The 13,221-nt window shown below is 37.3% G+C and overlaps 7 protein-coding genes across 7 annotated transcripts; 4 read left to right on the forward strand and 3 right to left on the reverse strand.

The window, feature by feature from the left end:
- Positions 1-17: 17 nt before the first annotated feature.
- Positions 18-4,463, forward strand: SCC2 (cohesin-loading factor complex subunit SCC2; the record flags this gene model as incomplete). The annotated part of the gene is made up of 1 exon (XM_018130533.1): positions 18-4,463. The coding sequence occupies one exon, from the start codon at positions 18-20 to the stop codon at positions 4,461-4,463; it is 4,446 nt and encodes a 1,481-aa protein (XP_017986022.1).
- A 47-nt stretch (positions 4,464-4,510) lies between these two features.
- Positions 4,511-5,767, reverse strand: SAS4 (Sas4p; the record flags this gene model as incomplete). Its single annotated transcript, XM_018130534.1, has 1 exon — positions 4,511-5,767. One exon carries the CDS (start codon positions 5,765-5,767, stop codon positions 4,511-4,513), a length of 1,257 nt encoding a protein of 418 aa, XP_017986023.1.
- A 181-nt stretch (positions 5,768-5,948) lies between these two features.
- Positions 5,949-7,403, forward strand: CDC1 (putative lipid phosphatase CDC1; the record flags this gene model as incomplete). Its single annotated transcript, XM_018130535.1, has 1 exon — positions 5,949-7,403. One exon carries the CDS (start codon positions 5,949-5,951, stop codon positions 7,401-7,403), a length of 1,455 nt encoding a protein of 484 aa, XP_017986024.1.
- Positions 7,404-7,542: 139 nt separating this feature from the next.
- SEC10 (exocyst subunit SEC10) lies at positions 7,543-10,017 on the reverse strand (the record flags this gene model as incomplete). The annotated part of the gene is made up of 1 exon (XM_018130536.1): positions 7,543-10,017. One exon carries the CDS (start codon positions 10,015-10,017, stop codon positions 7,543-7,545), a length of 2,475 nt encoding a protein of 824 aa, XP_017986025.1.
- Positions 10,018-10,226: 209 nt separating this feature from the next.
- PLP1 (Plp1p) lies at positions 10,227-10,871 on the forward strand (the record flags this gene model as incomplete). Its single annotated transcript, XM_018130537.1, has 1 exon — positions 10,227-10,871. One exon carries the CDS (start codon positions 10,227-10,229, stop codon positions 10,869-10,871), a length of 645 nt encoding a protein of 214 aa, XP_017986026.1.
- Positions 10,872-11,073: 202 nt separating this feature from the next.
- RPS31 (ubiquitin-40S ribosomal protein eS31 RPS31 fusion protein) lies at positions 11,074-11,526 on the forward strand (the record flags this gene model as incomplete). Its single annotated transcript, XM_018130538.1, has 1 exon — positions 11,074-11,526. One exon carries the CDS (start codon positions 11,074-11,076, stop codon positions 11,524-11,526), a length of 453 nt encoding a protein of 150 aa, XP_017986027.1.
- Positions 11,527-11,901: 375 nt separating this feature from the next.
- ATC1 (Atc1p) lies at positions 11,902-13,119 on the reverse strand (the record flags this gene model as incomplete). The annotated part of the gene is made up of 1 exon (XM_018130539.1): positions 11,902-13,119. One exon carries the CDS (start codon positions 13,117-13,119, stop codon positions 11,902-11,904), a length of 1,218 nt encoding a protein of 405 aa, XP_017986028.1.
- Between the last annotated feature and the right edge of the window lie 102 nt (positions 13,120-13,221).

A 13,221-nucleotide genomic window follows, 5' to 3' on the forward strand; every position in this document is an offset into this window, starting at 1 on the left:
CGTTTAGAGTGGCGGCTATGTCAACCTTTCCAGGTGAAGATACTACTATCCCTAAAAGACTATCAGAATCCTTAGAGCACCAACCTTTAAATCATTTAATACCTAAAAATGGTCTATTGAATATTATTTCAAGTCCGATATCAGTCTCTCTAAAATTAGATGTCCCGGATGCTTTTGAACCTATACCTGAAGATATATGGAAATATCCACATCCAATTGATTTCGATCCATTAAGAACAGGCGAAAAGAAAGAGATAAATTTTAGAAGACCTGGCGACTTAGAATGTAATGATGCTAATAGGCCTGAAGGTGATAACCTTATCTTTGCTAATCTAAAACCGTTAGCCATCAATTGCCTCGCATCTGCCAAAAAGGTTGGCTCTGACTCCATTGTAGAAGAAAACAACTACACTTCAGTGAAACGTAAACTTGAAATGCTGAATAGTAATGTGGAGATGATTGACACCTGTAAGAAATCTAAACTTCTACCTTCTAGCAGTCCTGTAACTATAAACCAGGTTTCTCTTGGAAACCAATATTTAAAAAACCTTTCAAAAATTATGGAACAGATTGGATATGATGATAGCAGTGCTAATTTTGGCGATTACGAGTATTGGGTTTCATTAGATCACGGTAATATTCATATTTTATCAAAACAGTGCCTCGAAAAACTCCATATTATTTTTAATAGTATATTAACAATACCGGCGATTTGGGATGACTTAGATGTTATCACGCTACAGAGGATCATGGATGTATGTGTTAATAGTGCATTGATTTCAAAAGAGCATATGGAACTTAATGACGACTCAAATAATTTTCAAATTATCGCATTTAGCTCATCAATAATAATTTTGATGATCTTTATGATTGACAAGAATGATAGAAGACTTCATGTTGAGCAATACATGGTAGTACCAGTTGATTTTTTGGGATTTATTGTTGAAAACCTCTCTGCTGAGTATGAAAAGGGCCCAAAAGCTTTTGAAAACACCCTCTCTCTATTACATTCTACGTTAACTTTAATCCCGGCGTATATTTCAAAAAGGCCAACTCTCGATGATGGCTTTATAACAAAATTGGTATATATGGTTACCGATTTGGCGCTTTCAAACTGGTCACACAATATTGGGCCACTGTCGTTGCAAAATCAAATGGAACACGTTAAAGCAATATGCAGTAAAACAATTGAGATAATTTTTGAGAAGCTTCCAGATCAACGCATGTTTATTGTTGACGAACTGCTGTCCCACTTGGATGACCTCCCTGCTACTAGGTCCCAAAAACGTATGAAGAATGTTGGTAAGGGTACATATATTACACATTTCTCATATATTATGCTGTCAGTTCTACAGGTATGGAACAGTTATGATTATTGTGCTATGATGGAAACAACTGCACAAGAAAATTTAAAGGATTTGGATGCGAAGCACATTGCAACACATATAGACTTAGAGGTTGCAATAGAGCATGTTATTGAAGTGATATTGAAAAAAACTTTCTCTAACACTTCAAAGTATAGAGCGGTTCTTGGTCATTTGGTGAGTGATCTTATTGTCACTTTATTATTACCTACATGGCCAATAACAGATATTATACTTGCTCAATTGTTAAAAAAGTTGTTGGCGGTTTTTAACCCACAGAACCAGAAGCCCATCAATATCGAATCCATAGTACTTCATGAGTTGGGAAATATCGGCAGCGCAATTTTGGATATAAGACTACAAGCTAGACAGGAGGAAGATAATAATCTAATCAAATTATTCAACTATCCAGACCAAATTAAAACTTTATTGAATGCATATGATAAGTGCGTATTATATTGTAAGAGGACACAGAAAGACGGAAAATCGGTGAAATTTCTATGGAGCAAGCAACTCACTGCCTTAAATAATTTAAGAGCATTTGATAAAGATTCAGAATCATGGAATTCAAAATTAGACCAGCATTTATCGTCAATAATCAAAGCCATACATTCCTGTTCGATTGAATCCCAAGAATTAAGTGATTTAAGTGAAATAGTTCCGATCTATTGCTGTACACTATTTGCATCACCGTTAGTTGGCATGTACGAACCATATCTCAAACTTGTGTTGTCTCTTTTGGATCGACAAAAAGCCAAGCTTCGTTCAGGTGCAATTAGGTGTTTATCTCTACTAATAACAAAGGATCCGTCGTTACTTTTAACACCAATAGTTAAGGACACAATCCAATGTCGTCTAAGAGACTCTTCACCCCTAGTTAAAGACGCGATATTGGAACTGTTGGATTTAGGTGCAAATTATATCCAGTTTTATCAGAACATTAACGCTAACTATAACGACGACAGCGTCCTTGTTAGAAAACACGTTTTGAAGATAAATCAAAGGATATATGACGAAACAATAGACATCAACATAAAATCATATGTGGGAAACAGGATATTAAGAAGGATTGAAGATGAAGAGGATGCTGTTATCGAGAATGCCCGATCCGAATTGCTGAAGCGTTGGGTACTCTCAATTCAGGAATTAGAAGAACGGCCCGAAGTACAGATTTCTCGATCTAGAGAGACGATTAAAGTAATTGCCAAAATCCTATCCAGTGGTGAAAAACCAGCCGAATTGGTAGAGCAATACCTGTCGTTTTATATACTGAATAAAAGGTCACATACAGTGGAAGAATATGAGATAATTCTCAAATGTTTATCAGTATTAACTGATCAAATAATAGAACTCGCAATTGAACTGCAATCGGGTGACAGCGAGGAAGAAAACAGCGAGGAAGGAAGAGGTATTATGAAGTTATTATCCATCTTTTCCAGTTGTGATGAGTTACTGATTACTAAAGATCATATTACATCTCTTTACCCATATCTTCATGATGATCATAGGTCTGATTTCCAGTTGAATATCTTGCGAGTGTACAAAACTACCTTCAAAAAGATGTCAAACTTCAAGCCTAAGTTCTTATTTGATCTAGAAACAACTATACTTTCTCGGTTGCCAAAGATGAGTGTCAAGGAGTTAGAGGAAGCAATGCCATTAGTTTGGTCAATTGCAAAAAATCGAAAGGATGACTCAAGGATTTGTAAGGCTTGTGCTTCTTGCTTGGGTCAATTGACCCCATATATATCCAAAGTTACGAGTGAGCCATCATCATTACAACCAGATGGGAAGATACAAAGGCTGCTTTACCTCGCTACGGGGTTTGCTCGGTTTTGCAGCTTTGAAAATACAGAAGATAGATTTCCCAATCTAAAATCAAGAGAAAATATATTTGAATACGTCACGAAATGTCTCTTAATGTTCACTAAATCCGGCGTTCATCATGTACTAAGAAGGATTTCAATCAAAAACTTAGTTAAAATCGCGTCTCAATATCCAAAACTGTTCAACTCTCGCCACGTTCTAAATGTTTTAGATGGGGAATTTGAGAATGGTGCTTTAGACATTCAGTTAGTAATGTTAGAAACCCTCTATGACTTCTTTTTGATGGAAGAAAAGAAGTCTATGAAGCAAGCGGGTGTTAATGGTACCGTTTCATCTAATGAAGAATTAAAAAAGGTAGGTGTATACACAAATAGGCGGGAATCAATTTACGAGGGCATTTGCTCAGCTTTAGTTTCAAGGTACCTGGATAAAATTTTGAAGATTTGCTTAATTACAGATCTAAGCAATGCATTGGTGGCGATACGTTTCTTGAAATTGATTACCAACTATGGTTACACAAATCCTTCCCGATGCATACCAACTGTCATTGCTCTGCTTGCATCTCCCAATAAGTATATGAAAAATTTGGCAACTGAATTGTTACAGGAGCTCTTCCAAGCATACGAAAGAATGGTTTTTAATGGTCTTATACAAGGAATCAAACTCGGCACTGAATATGCAAGAAAAACGAGGCCTACTGACTATTATATTGATAGCGGATTTTTCTTAAGGATTCAGGAAATACTTTCCACAAGTAAGAAAAATAAAACGACATTCTTAAAATTAGTGCGGAAAACATTACTGCATAATGTCTCAATAGATCAAATACTCGCAAATGGAGACAGTTTTGATACTTTGTTTCTAATCAACAACATCTTTAATATTGTTTTTGAGTACCAGTTCGAGTTGTATGCGTTAGTGGGTTCACTTGATGCAATATCTGAACAAATTAGAGATAGCATAGCGGAAAGGATTTCAAATCAAAATATTGAACATACAGATATCTCTAAAATATCAAAGCTAATATTTGCGAGATTGTGCATGGAAGAACTTCGTCGAAGAGTTTTTGATAAATACAATTTGTCCGAAAGTCGTTTAGCATTAATTGGGAACTCAGAGGAGGATGATCTTAAGCACAGAACTGCTCAAGTAGTCGATGGAAACATGGTTACTTTAAAAAGCGAACCAATATTTCTAGGTTTTAAAAATCCGTTCAATAATCTTGATTACTGCAAGAAGTATATCAACAGCAAAGAGTTTGAGAATATGTAGCAGTTCTTCAAAAAATTATCATACAAGGTTGGTGGTATTCATTCAACTCATGTTAAGAATAAATCTGTTGCACAACCTTCCATACCCACCTCATAACGTTTTCTTGAACTACTTGAAAAACTACTCCGTGAGGACATATTTCGTTTAACAGGTATATTAGTTTCCAAAGAAGGCGATTGATTATTCGTAACGGGAGAACAGGGAGCATTCGTGTCCAAAACAGAATTATCATATGAGCTAGCATCCTTTATCCTAAATTTTCTTATTTGCTCAATAGTGGAGTTGGAACTTCGAGATGCTGAATCTGAGCCCACGGAAGATATATTCCTTAAAGGTTTAGGTTCAAGAGTGAGAGGAAGCTTAATTTTACGGACGTACCTAGCTGTTTGATCTGGGAGTGGAGGATTATATTGCAGATTAGTTGGAGATTCTTCTAGAGTCTTTTTATAGCGTTCTTTCTCTTCTTTTGTGAATTTAATGACATAAGCTGATTTCAGCGGTTCTGCAACAACAGCGAAACGAGCATAGGAACGTGTATTATCAGACAATTGTATAATAATCGATCCTGCGATCTTCCTTTCTCTTAACGTTCTTCGATGTTGCCTTATTTGTTCTATATTCATGTTTTCTTCTTCCTCGTCAGACGAACTCGTATAACCAAATACAAGACTTCTTTCAACTTTACCATAGAGTAAAGAGGGCTCTGAATTATAACTATGCATCATATTGCGATGGTTCCGCATATGCAGGCTTATACTCCTTTTCATAGCCTTGAACTTACCCAACATATCATTAATTGTCCGCTTTGTCTGCTCCCTTTTCCTATTTAGTTCCTCAATATCACTCATATCATGAATTACTGTAGCTCGAGCAAGTGCTTGTTCCCATCCAGGCATATCTAAAGTCTCATTAACATACTGCAACCTTTCCGCTTCCCGCTCAGACTCCACCTTATCATCATTTATCATTCTAGTTTCCTGTTTAAACATTTTCTTATGATATCCATCATACTTATCATCATCATCAAGTAGTGAATCCGCGGACTTACTCCTTTTCAAGCAGGTTGCAACCAACAAGGGCTTCCTAATATCTAATTTCATATGACTGATAATTTCTCTACTACGTTTTATATCTTCATCATCATCAGTTTTTATCGAACTTGTAGAGGTATAAACGATCTTTAATGGCTCAGCCGGATTAATATCATACTCTTTAATATCAAAATTGAATCTATCATCATCTTCATTCGAGTGAGGAATCCTTGGAGTTTGATTAGATCTTAGAACCCTCCCAGGCCCTCCCATAATACTTATAATGTGAACTAAAGTTGCTAAACCCCTGTTTTATATGGAAACCATTGTTTCGTTAGCGTTGATGCTAGAATAAAAATTCCCTTTCACGGCTTGTAATTATATTAACAAAACAGTTTAGTTGAACTTGAATAGCAAACAAAGAAATACAATATAAACACATAATATCTAATTAATGACACCGCTAAGACCACTATCAGGTAAAAGCCTGAAATATAGCCTGAAAAGTCTTCCGAAAGCTTTAAAAGAGCATAGATGTACTAAGTACTTACAGAATTACATTCATTGGAGGTATTTGTTTATTATTTGGCTATCATGGTTTGCCCTAATACATTACTATGAACGGATTGTAGTTGGTAGGGCAATGTATAACTGTTTATGGCACTCTTGGGAACAATGGCCGGAAGAAGCTGCCCCGCATCGGGTTGCCCTATTAGCCGATCCCCAAATTATGGATGCGTATTCGTACCCAAACAGGCCAGCTCCAATAAACTGGTTTACGCGTCAAATACTGGATAATTATCATAGGAAGAACTGGGTATATATCAACTCTTATTTAGGTCCCGATTCAGTATTTTTCTTGGGCGATTTGTTTGACGGGGGAAGGTACTGGGGAGACGACGTATGGTTAAAACAATACAAAAGATTTAACAGAATCTTCACGAAAAGACCGAATACACTAATTGTGGAATCACTACCGGGTAATCATGACATTGGATTTGGAAACAATGTGATACAGTCCAGCTTGCAAAGATTTACATCTTACTTCGGTGATCCAAATTCATTAAGGGAAGTTGGTAACCATACTTTTGTATTACTTGATAGTATTTCTCTATCAAATGAAAACAATCCAGAAATATCCTCGATTCCAAAGAATTTTGTGGACTCATTCAATATAATGGAGCAGAAGTATCCACGAATTCTGTTAACACATGTACCGCTGTGGCGTAACTCCGATCATCAGTCATGTGGGAATAAAAGGGAATCCAAAAAACCGATTCCTGCTACTGCGGGAGATCAGTACCAAACATTAATCAGTGGTGAACTAACAAATACAATCTTGTCTAGGTTTCACCCTTCCGTTATCTTTTCTGGTGACGATCACGATTACTGTCAGGTAAGGCATTCGTACATGGCAAATGGTGCCTCTGTGAGTGCTGATGAAATAACTGTTAAATCATGTGCTATGAATATGGGTATAAATAGACCAGCGATTCAACTGCTCTCACTGTATAATCCAAGCGGTAAGGTCTCCACAGATTTCGACAATCCAGCCGACCGGCAAACATACCAGACTGAATTATGTTATTTACCAGACCCCTACAAATCAATAAAAATGTATGTTATCCATGGAATTCTATCTTTAATACTTCTAGTATGGATGCATTGTTATCCGCACTCTTTCAATCGCAAAATTGCTGCTAAATTAAACCGACACTTAGCATCCTATTCCGGGGTCCTACTACCTATATCCAACAAGAAGAACGACAGTTATTCAGATGGAAGAAAATCATCAGAGAAAGCATACAATGTAGATGTCACAAACGAAAAGAAAATTTTTTGGGCTAACAGTGGCATATTAACGTTAATGGTATTTTTGACATTTGTTTACCATTATAAGTCTATATAAGCTGTTAACTTAAATTCATAGTAATAGCTCGGTTTAAAATTTTTAGATATTTCCTTAACTTACTACATGATAATAATTATTGCTCATCTGTATTAAAGTGTTCGGTATGTAACTCTGCAATGGTTGCATTTAACGTTTGTTACATCAAACTTATCTTGAATTTGCTTCTAAAACTATCGTTGTTAAAATCTTCTCTTTTAGAGATATATTCACTTATAACATTGCGCCCAATTGTAGTTAACCTACCTTCCATTGTCAAAGATTCCAACAATTCAGGTTGAATAGTGAACAAGTTAGCCAATTCCCTCAGCAATGCATATTTCTCGTTCAAAGCATCAATGCCCCATTCTTCTATAGCACTTTGATAGCCAATAATATCCTTCGTTACTATAACCCCACCAACTGAGCTTACTTGGAACCTCTTGTAATGATCAAGAAGTTTCTCATAAAGTAATGTCCCAACTTTCGTTAAAAAATTCTCCAGGTTGGCATTCATCAAATTGCCAACCACTTGAGAATGAATCAAATCAAGAACAGAAACTAATTCTGAACCTGGAATAGTATCCTGATCGACAACTTCTTGAGATTTTGGGACAAAGTCTCTTTTGTTTTGCTTTGACAGTATATGTGCAAACTTTTGGTCTAAAAATGAAATAGTGTCCTCTAATAAAACATTTATTGCCAATTCCGACTTTTTCAAATACGCATTTACCAGCTTTATTACATTCTTCTTGGCCTCTGGGGCATTGTTTAATAACGGAATAATAACAGCCTTAACAGATGCTGATATCAAGCTTAACATCTCAGTGGTCCTTGGTACGTATTTCATATACGATAAGTTGAGATCACCATCCTGATATGGATCCAAATGAGCTAATTGTGTGTATGCTACTTCAAGTGCTGAGTCAACATACGAAGAAATAAGGCCGTCCATAACAACCTCAACTAGTTTGAGGCAGTAATCGCTTGAATCAGTTGGAATTAACTCCATCATTCTTGCTAACGATTCAACTGCGCATTTCAACATCATATCCAAGTAAGATAAGGTATACAGCGGATCCTCTTGATTTTTGTCAATTACTGTATCTCGGGTACCACTGTGTCTTAATGAGGGTGATTTACTTAAACCTTTCCGATCTCTTTCCAGGTGGCTTTTAATAAAAGTATTAACCTTCGAAAGCCTGCTATTCGTTCCATGCATGACAAGTCCACTTAATTCGGCCTTAATTTCACTATTAGATGACAGCTTATTCAGTAAATTCCTGTTTCTGATGTCTTTCTCATGATGAAGATTAAATTCTGAAGTCTTATGGAACAATATACTTTCCAGACACTTCTTTTCAACTTCAAAGTACTTCGCCCTATCAAAGACAATCTTAGAGAAAAGTTCGTTAAATCCCTGATCAAGACTATTCAATAGGATATTATCTTTGTCAACATCTAGATTTATGAAAACATCTGAGAGGTCTTTAATGAATTGACTAATCAAAGAATAAATTGCATGAAGTGTCCTGAGGTAAGCCAAATTAGAAATGGTCATAGCAGTATTCATATACAAAGTCACCTTCGGCCCTATTTTTTTCACCATTAGCTGCTGGACAAATAGTTTCAAAACATCGGCTGCCCTCTCTTCAAAAACTCTTTTCACAACTTTGGCCTCCAGCTTTATAGTGTTTTCCATTTCATGTAGGTTCTTAATCAATGGATCTGGGTAGAACATATCATGTATTTCAGGATTATTTAGCTTTTCCGCAAGGTCCGCTTTTGAAAATATTGAGAGATCTGTCTTATGCTCTTCATCTGCTTCAGAGTTAGCAAAATATGCATGTTGGTTGATAAAGCTTTGAATAACATTGATACCGCCATTGAAGTGCTTTAAAATCAGAGCTATCTCTTTTAATTTATCAAAATCATTCTTCCTATATGCCGCATTAAAACTGTCCAATAAATTCTTTTCCATCTCTTCTGAGTATTTTGCAATATGAGCAGTAACTTCAATCGTCTTTGGCAACGACTTGGTATCAATCTTGCGGGATAGACTAAGCAGCTGCTTCACCAGGAGAGCAGCCTGCAGTTTGTCGTGAAAATTGGAAGATGTACGTAACTGCTCTAGCTTTTTCGACTTTCCATATTCATTAAAATCATTATAGTAGGTCATTACCTCAACTGCTTTCATGTAGGAGTTCTTAGATCTAATTGACTTTTCAAGTTTTTCTCCTAAGGGAGAAACCACCTGTGTCACAGACCTCAACATTTGGTCCAATGCTTCATGGGTAGCTACAATTGACCTAAATCTATCATTTAATTGTAAAGAATTCTTCGCATGAGATATTTCACTCAATGCAACCTGTTGATCTAGATTTTCCAATTTTGACTCACATTCCACGCGTAACTTCTTAAGTTCCCTTAAAACAGATTCAAAAGTTCTAATATAAGGCTTCGGGTCCACCTGATCAAATGCACTATCCCTGATTGACCCACCATGCCCACGAGAAGTTCCACTATGCTCCTTACTCAACTCTTGAACAAATTCATTAACAGTTAGGCCACCTAGAAAATTATTCAAACTCAAGAGCTTTTTCCACTGATCATCCAACTCATAAATAGTATTCATAGCCAATCAAACAGGGTAATCGACCCATAAACTAAGGAATCTTACACGGTTTTTAGCAAAAAAGGAGGTTTCTGCGCTTTCTAATGTTTAAAATACGTTTTGACAAATATTCATAATAATAGGAGCGCGTCCTTCAAACAAAAAAAGATACTGCGTCTATAAACAGGACGAACATCGTCAGCCAGAGAAGCTGATATCTAGTTAATGTAATGTACGAACCCAAGCTTATGGAAAATGAGAGCAGATTAAATGCTTGTAATAATGAGAGCAGATTAAATGCTTGTAATAATGAAGATGAAGAGTCAATAGATGAAATGTTTGCTGCACTAGAGGACGATACTGAATTTCTTACAAGATACAGAGAGGAAAGAATCGAGCAACTTTCAGCTCATATAAAGGAAATCAAACGCAATACTGGTGACTCGGATTATGGGTTAGTAAATACAATAGATAATGAGGGAGAACTTATCAGGTTATCAACTTCTTCTGACAGGGTAGTCATACATTTTTTTATTGGCAGCTTTAACCGCTGTAAGATAATGGACCACAAACTAGCCGCTTTAGCAAAACACCATCTAAGAACAAAGTTTCTACGCATTAATGCTGAATGTTGCCCTTTTCTAGTCAATAAAATTGGCATTAAGGTGCTACCGTTTACTATAGCCTACGTAAATGGCGTCGAGAAGTGTCGCATAGTAGGTTTTGAGGGGTTAGGAGGAAACCAGCCCCATGATTTTTCACTGAAGGCACTAGAGAGACTTCTGAAAGCAAGTGGAGTGCTTCCAACCATCCTTGAAGATTTGCATGTTCAAAGAGCTGGTGCGGATAGCGCAGATAGTGACCTAGACATTTGACTGCAAAACCCATACATATAAAATGTACGGATGCAAAAATTGTGAGTTTTCAAATTTGCCAATCAAACTCCTTACCACTCAGAGCATTAGGTTTAAAAATATCACCATTTGTAGTAACTACGGTTGTTCTACACTTATACTTTAAAAGTCAGTACCGTGTATCTGGTAAGAAAGAAGCACTCTTAACTGCAGACAAACCAAGATGCAAATTTTTGTCAAGACTTTAACCGGTAAGACTATTACCTTGGAAGTCGAATCTTCTGACACCATCGACAATGTCAAGGCTAAGATCCAAGACAAGGAGGGTATCCCACCTGATCAGCAAAGATTGATCTTTGCTGGTAAGCAATTGGAAGATGGCAGAACTTTGTCTGACTACAACATCCAAAAGGAATCCACTCTTCACTTGGTGTTGAGATTGAGAGGTGGTGGTAAGAAGAGAAAGAAGAAGGTCTACACTACCCCAAAGAAGATCAAGCACAAGCACAAGAAGGTTAAGTTGGCTATCTTGAACTATTTCAAGATTGACAGCGATGGCAAGGTCACTAAGTTGAGAAACGAGTGTCCAAATGACACCTGTGGTGTTGGTATCTTCTTGGCTGACCACAAGAACCGTCGTTACTGTGGTAAGTGTCATTCTTCCTACCAAAAGTAATAAGCTTGAAAAGTTTTATACTCTAGTTTAGTTGTATAGTTTTTAATAGCTTAATGTACTCTTTGATCACTATTGGGATTTTTTAATGAGATTTCATTCAGATGCAGCTCAGGTTTGGGTTAGAAAGTAGTTTAAAATGCTATTATATTAATTTTTTAATTTAGTATGCTATTATTTGCAGCGAGCAGCTTTAATGCGGTTTACATAAAAAGAAGCGCTACCGCTGATGCGCAATGACTGGGCGACAGAGCGATGGAAACAAATACCCACATCCGTGTTACTAACGGCAAGAATCAGGAGCTGGTATATGAAATGCATTCTGACTGCAGTTCGAAGCCCGGAGTATCATTACGTTGAAGGACAGTAGTAATCCTTTCAGTTGTTGTTCTTGCTCAACTCCTCTAACCTATTATGCAGGTCCAGGGCTAATCTTTTCAATTGTTCATTTTCTTTGATTAGCCGAGCACGATGACACTCAGACGTTTTCAATTTGAAAATGGCTTTCTTTAGTTGGCTACACGACCTGGTGTAGCTATCTTTCAAGAAGTTAAAATTAAGAATTAACTTATGGGTATTTATGATTCTCCGCTTTGTTTCCGTCACTTGTTGCATTGTGTATTCGTTAGTCAATTTTGGTGGAATAATATGAGCGGAGGAATCCTGTTGCCAGGATACCTTCGATTTCTGGCCTGATGGATTCATGATACCGTGAGCTGAAATACCAGGGTTCTGCAATTTGCGCTTTATGTCAGTACACAACGCCGATTCCGTGGTAGATCCAGTGGTATGTGATGCTTCTTGCGTACTGCTTGGCGTCTTGCTATATGTGCTCTTGAGGAAGTCACTGTTGTCAGATAATGGCGACAACGATTCTGGTGATATGGTCTCATATAGCAACTTGGCTTTCTTCGACGATAACTGGGCTGTTCCAGCAGCTGAAACGTTTTTACGCTTGCAAGTTGGAGTCATGCCATCTGAGGGTGAATTATCAATACTCTCGCTAGCAGCGGGGGTGTTCGTTTGGAATGTAGCTGAAGAAGTTTCTGGATGTATACCGTGCTTATCAGATTTAAAAGGCGAGTAATGACGGGCAGCTTCAGCAGATGCCACAGCAGATGCAGTTTTATGCATTGTTACAAAAGTCTCATCGTTCTCCAAGATACCATCCATTGTCAACTGAGATAGATGCATCTCATTTCCAGCAGCTGCATCTTGGCTGGAATGGTCGTGATTCCACAATTCAGGACACGCAATTTCTGCCATAGCCTTCTCAATTGCTTCTGCAATTTCATCTCTATGACAAAATGACTCCGCTGTAACGTTTCCTAGCCCATCGACTCCCGTACTCATCCCAGAGGCATCAGTTGTGTTATCCTGAGACAGAATCTTATGTAACTCTAACTCCAACTCATTCTCTTGATCATAAGTCTTCAAGCTGCCCTTCCTAATGTTGTCAAGGCCTGTAAAGTAATATTGGCTTTTAGCAGCGTCCTGAATTTTAGAATGGCTGACCGTATTAGTGTGTTGCTGACCTGCGTCATCATGCATTGATAGCCCCGTCTTGGAGCCCACATCTTTGCCTTTATTGGTCATAGCTCCACCGTACAACTAATCTGGCCTTCTTATTATATAGGAGCTGCTCTAGTCCAGTTAAAGCGACCTTCCAAGTTAAGAAGCCTTTGTAACTGCTCTTGC

The sequence above is a fragment of the Eremothecium sinecaudum genome, chromosome II, assembly GCF_001548555.1.
Source record: "Eremothecium sinecaudum strain ATCC 58844 chromosome II, complete sequence".
NCBI classification, from domain to species: Eukaryota; Fungi; Ascomycota; class Saccharomycetes; order Saccharomycetales; family Saccharomycetaceae; genus Eremothecium; species Eremothecium sinecaudum.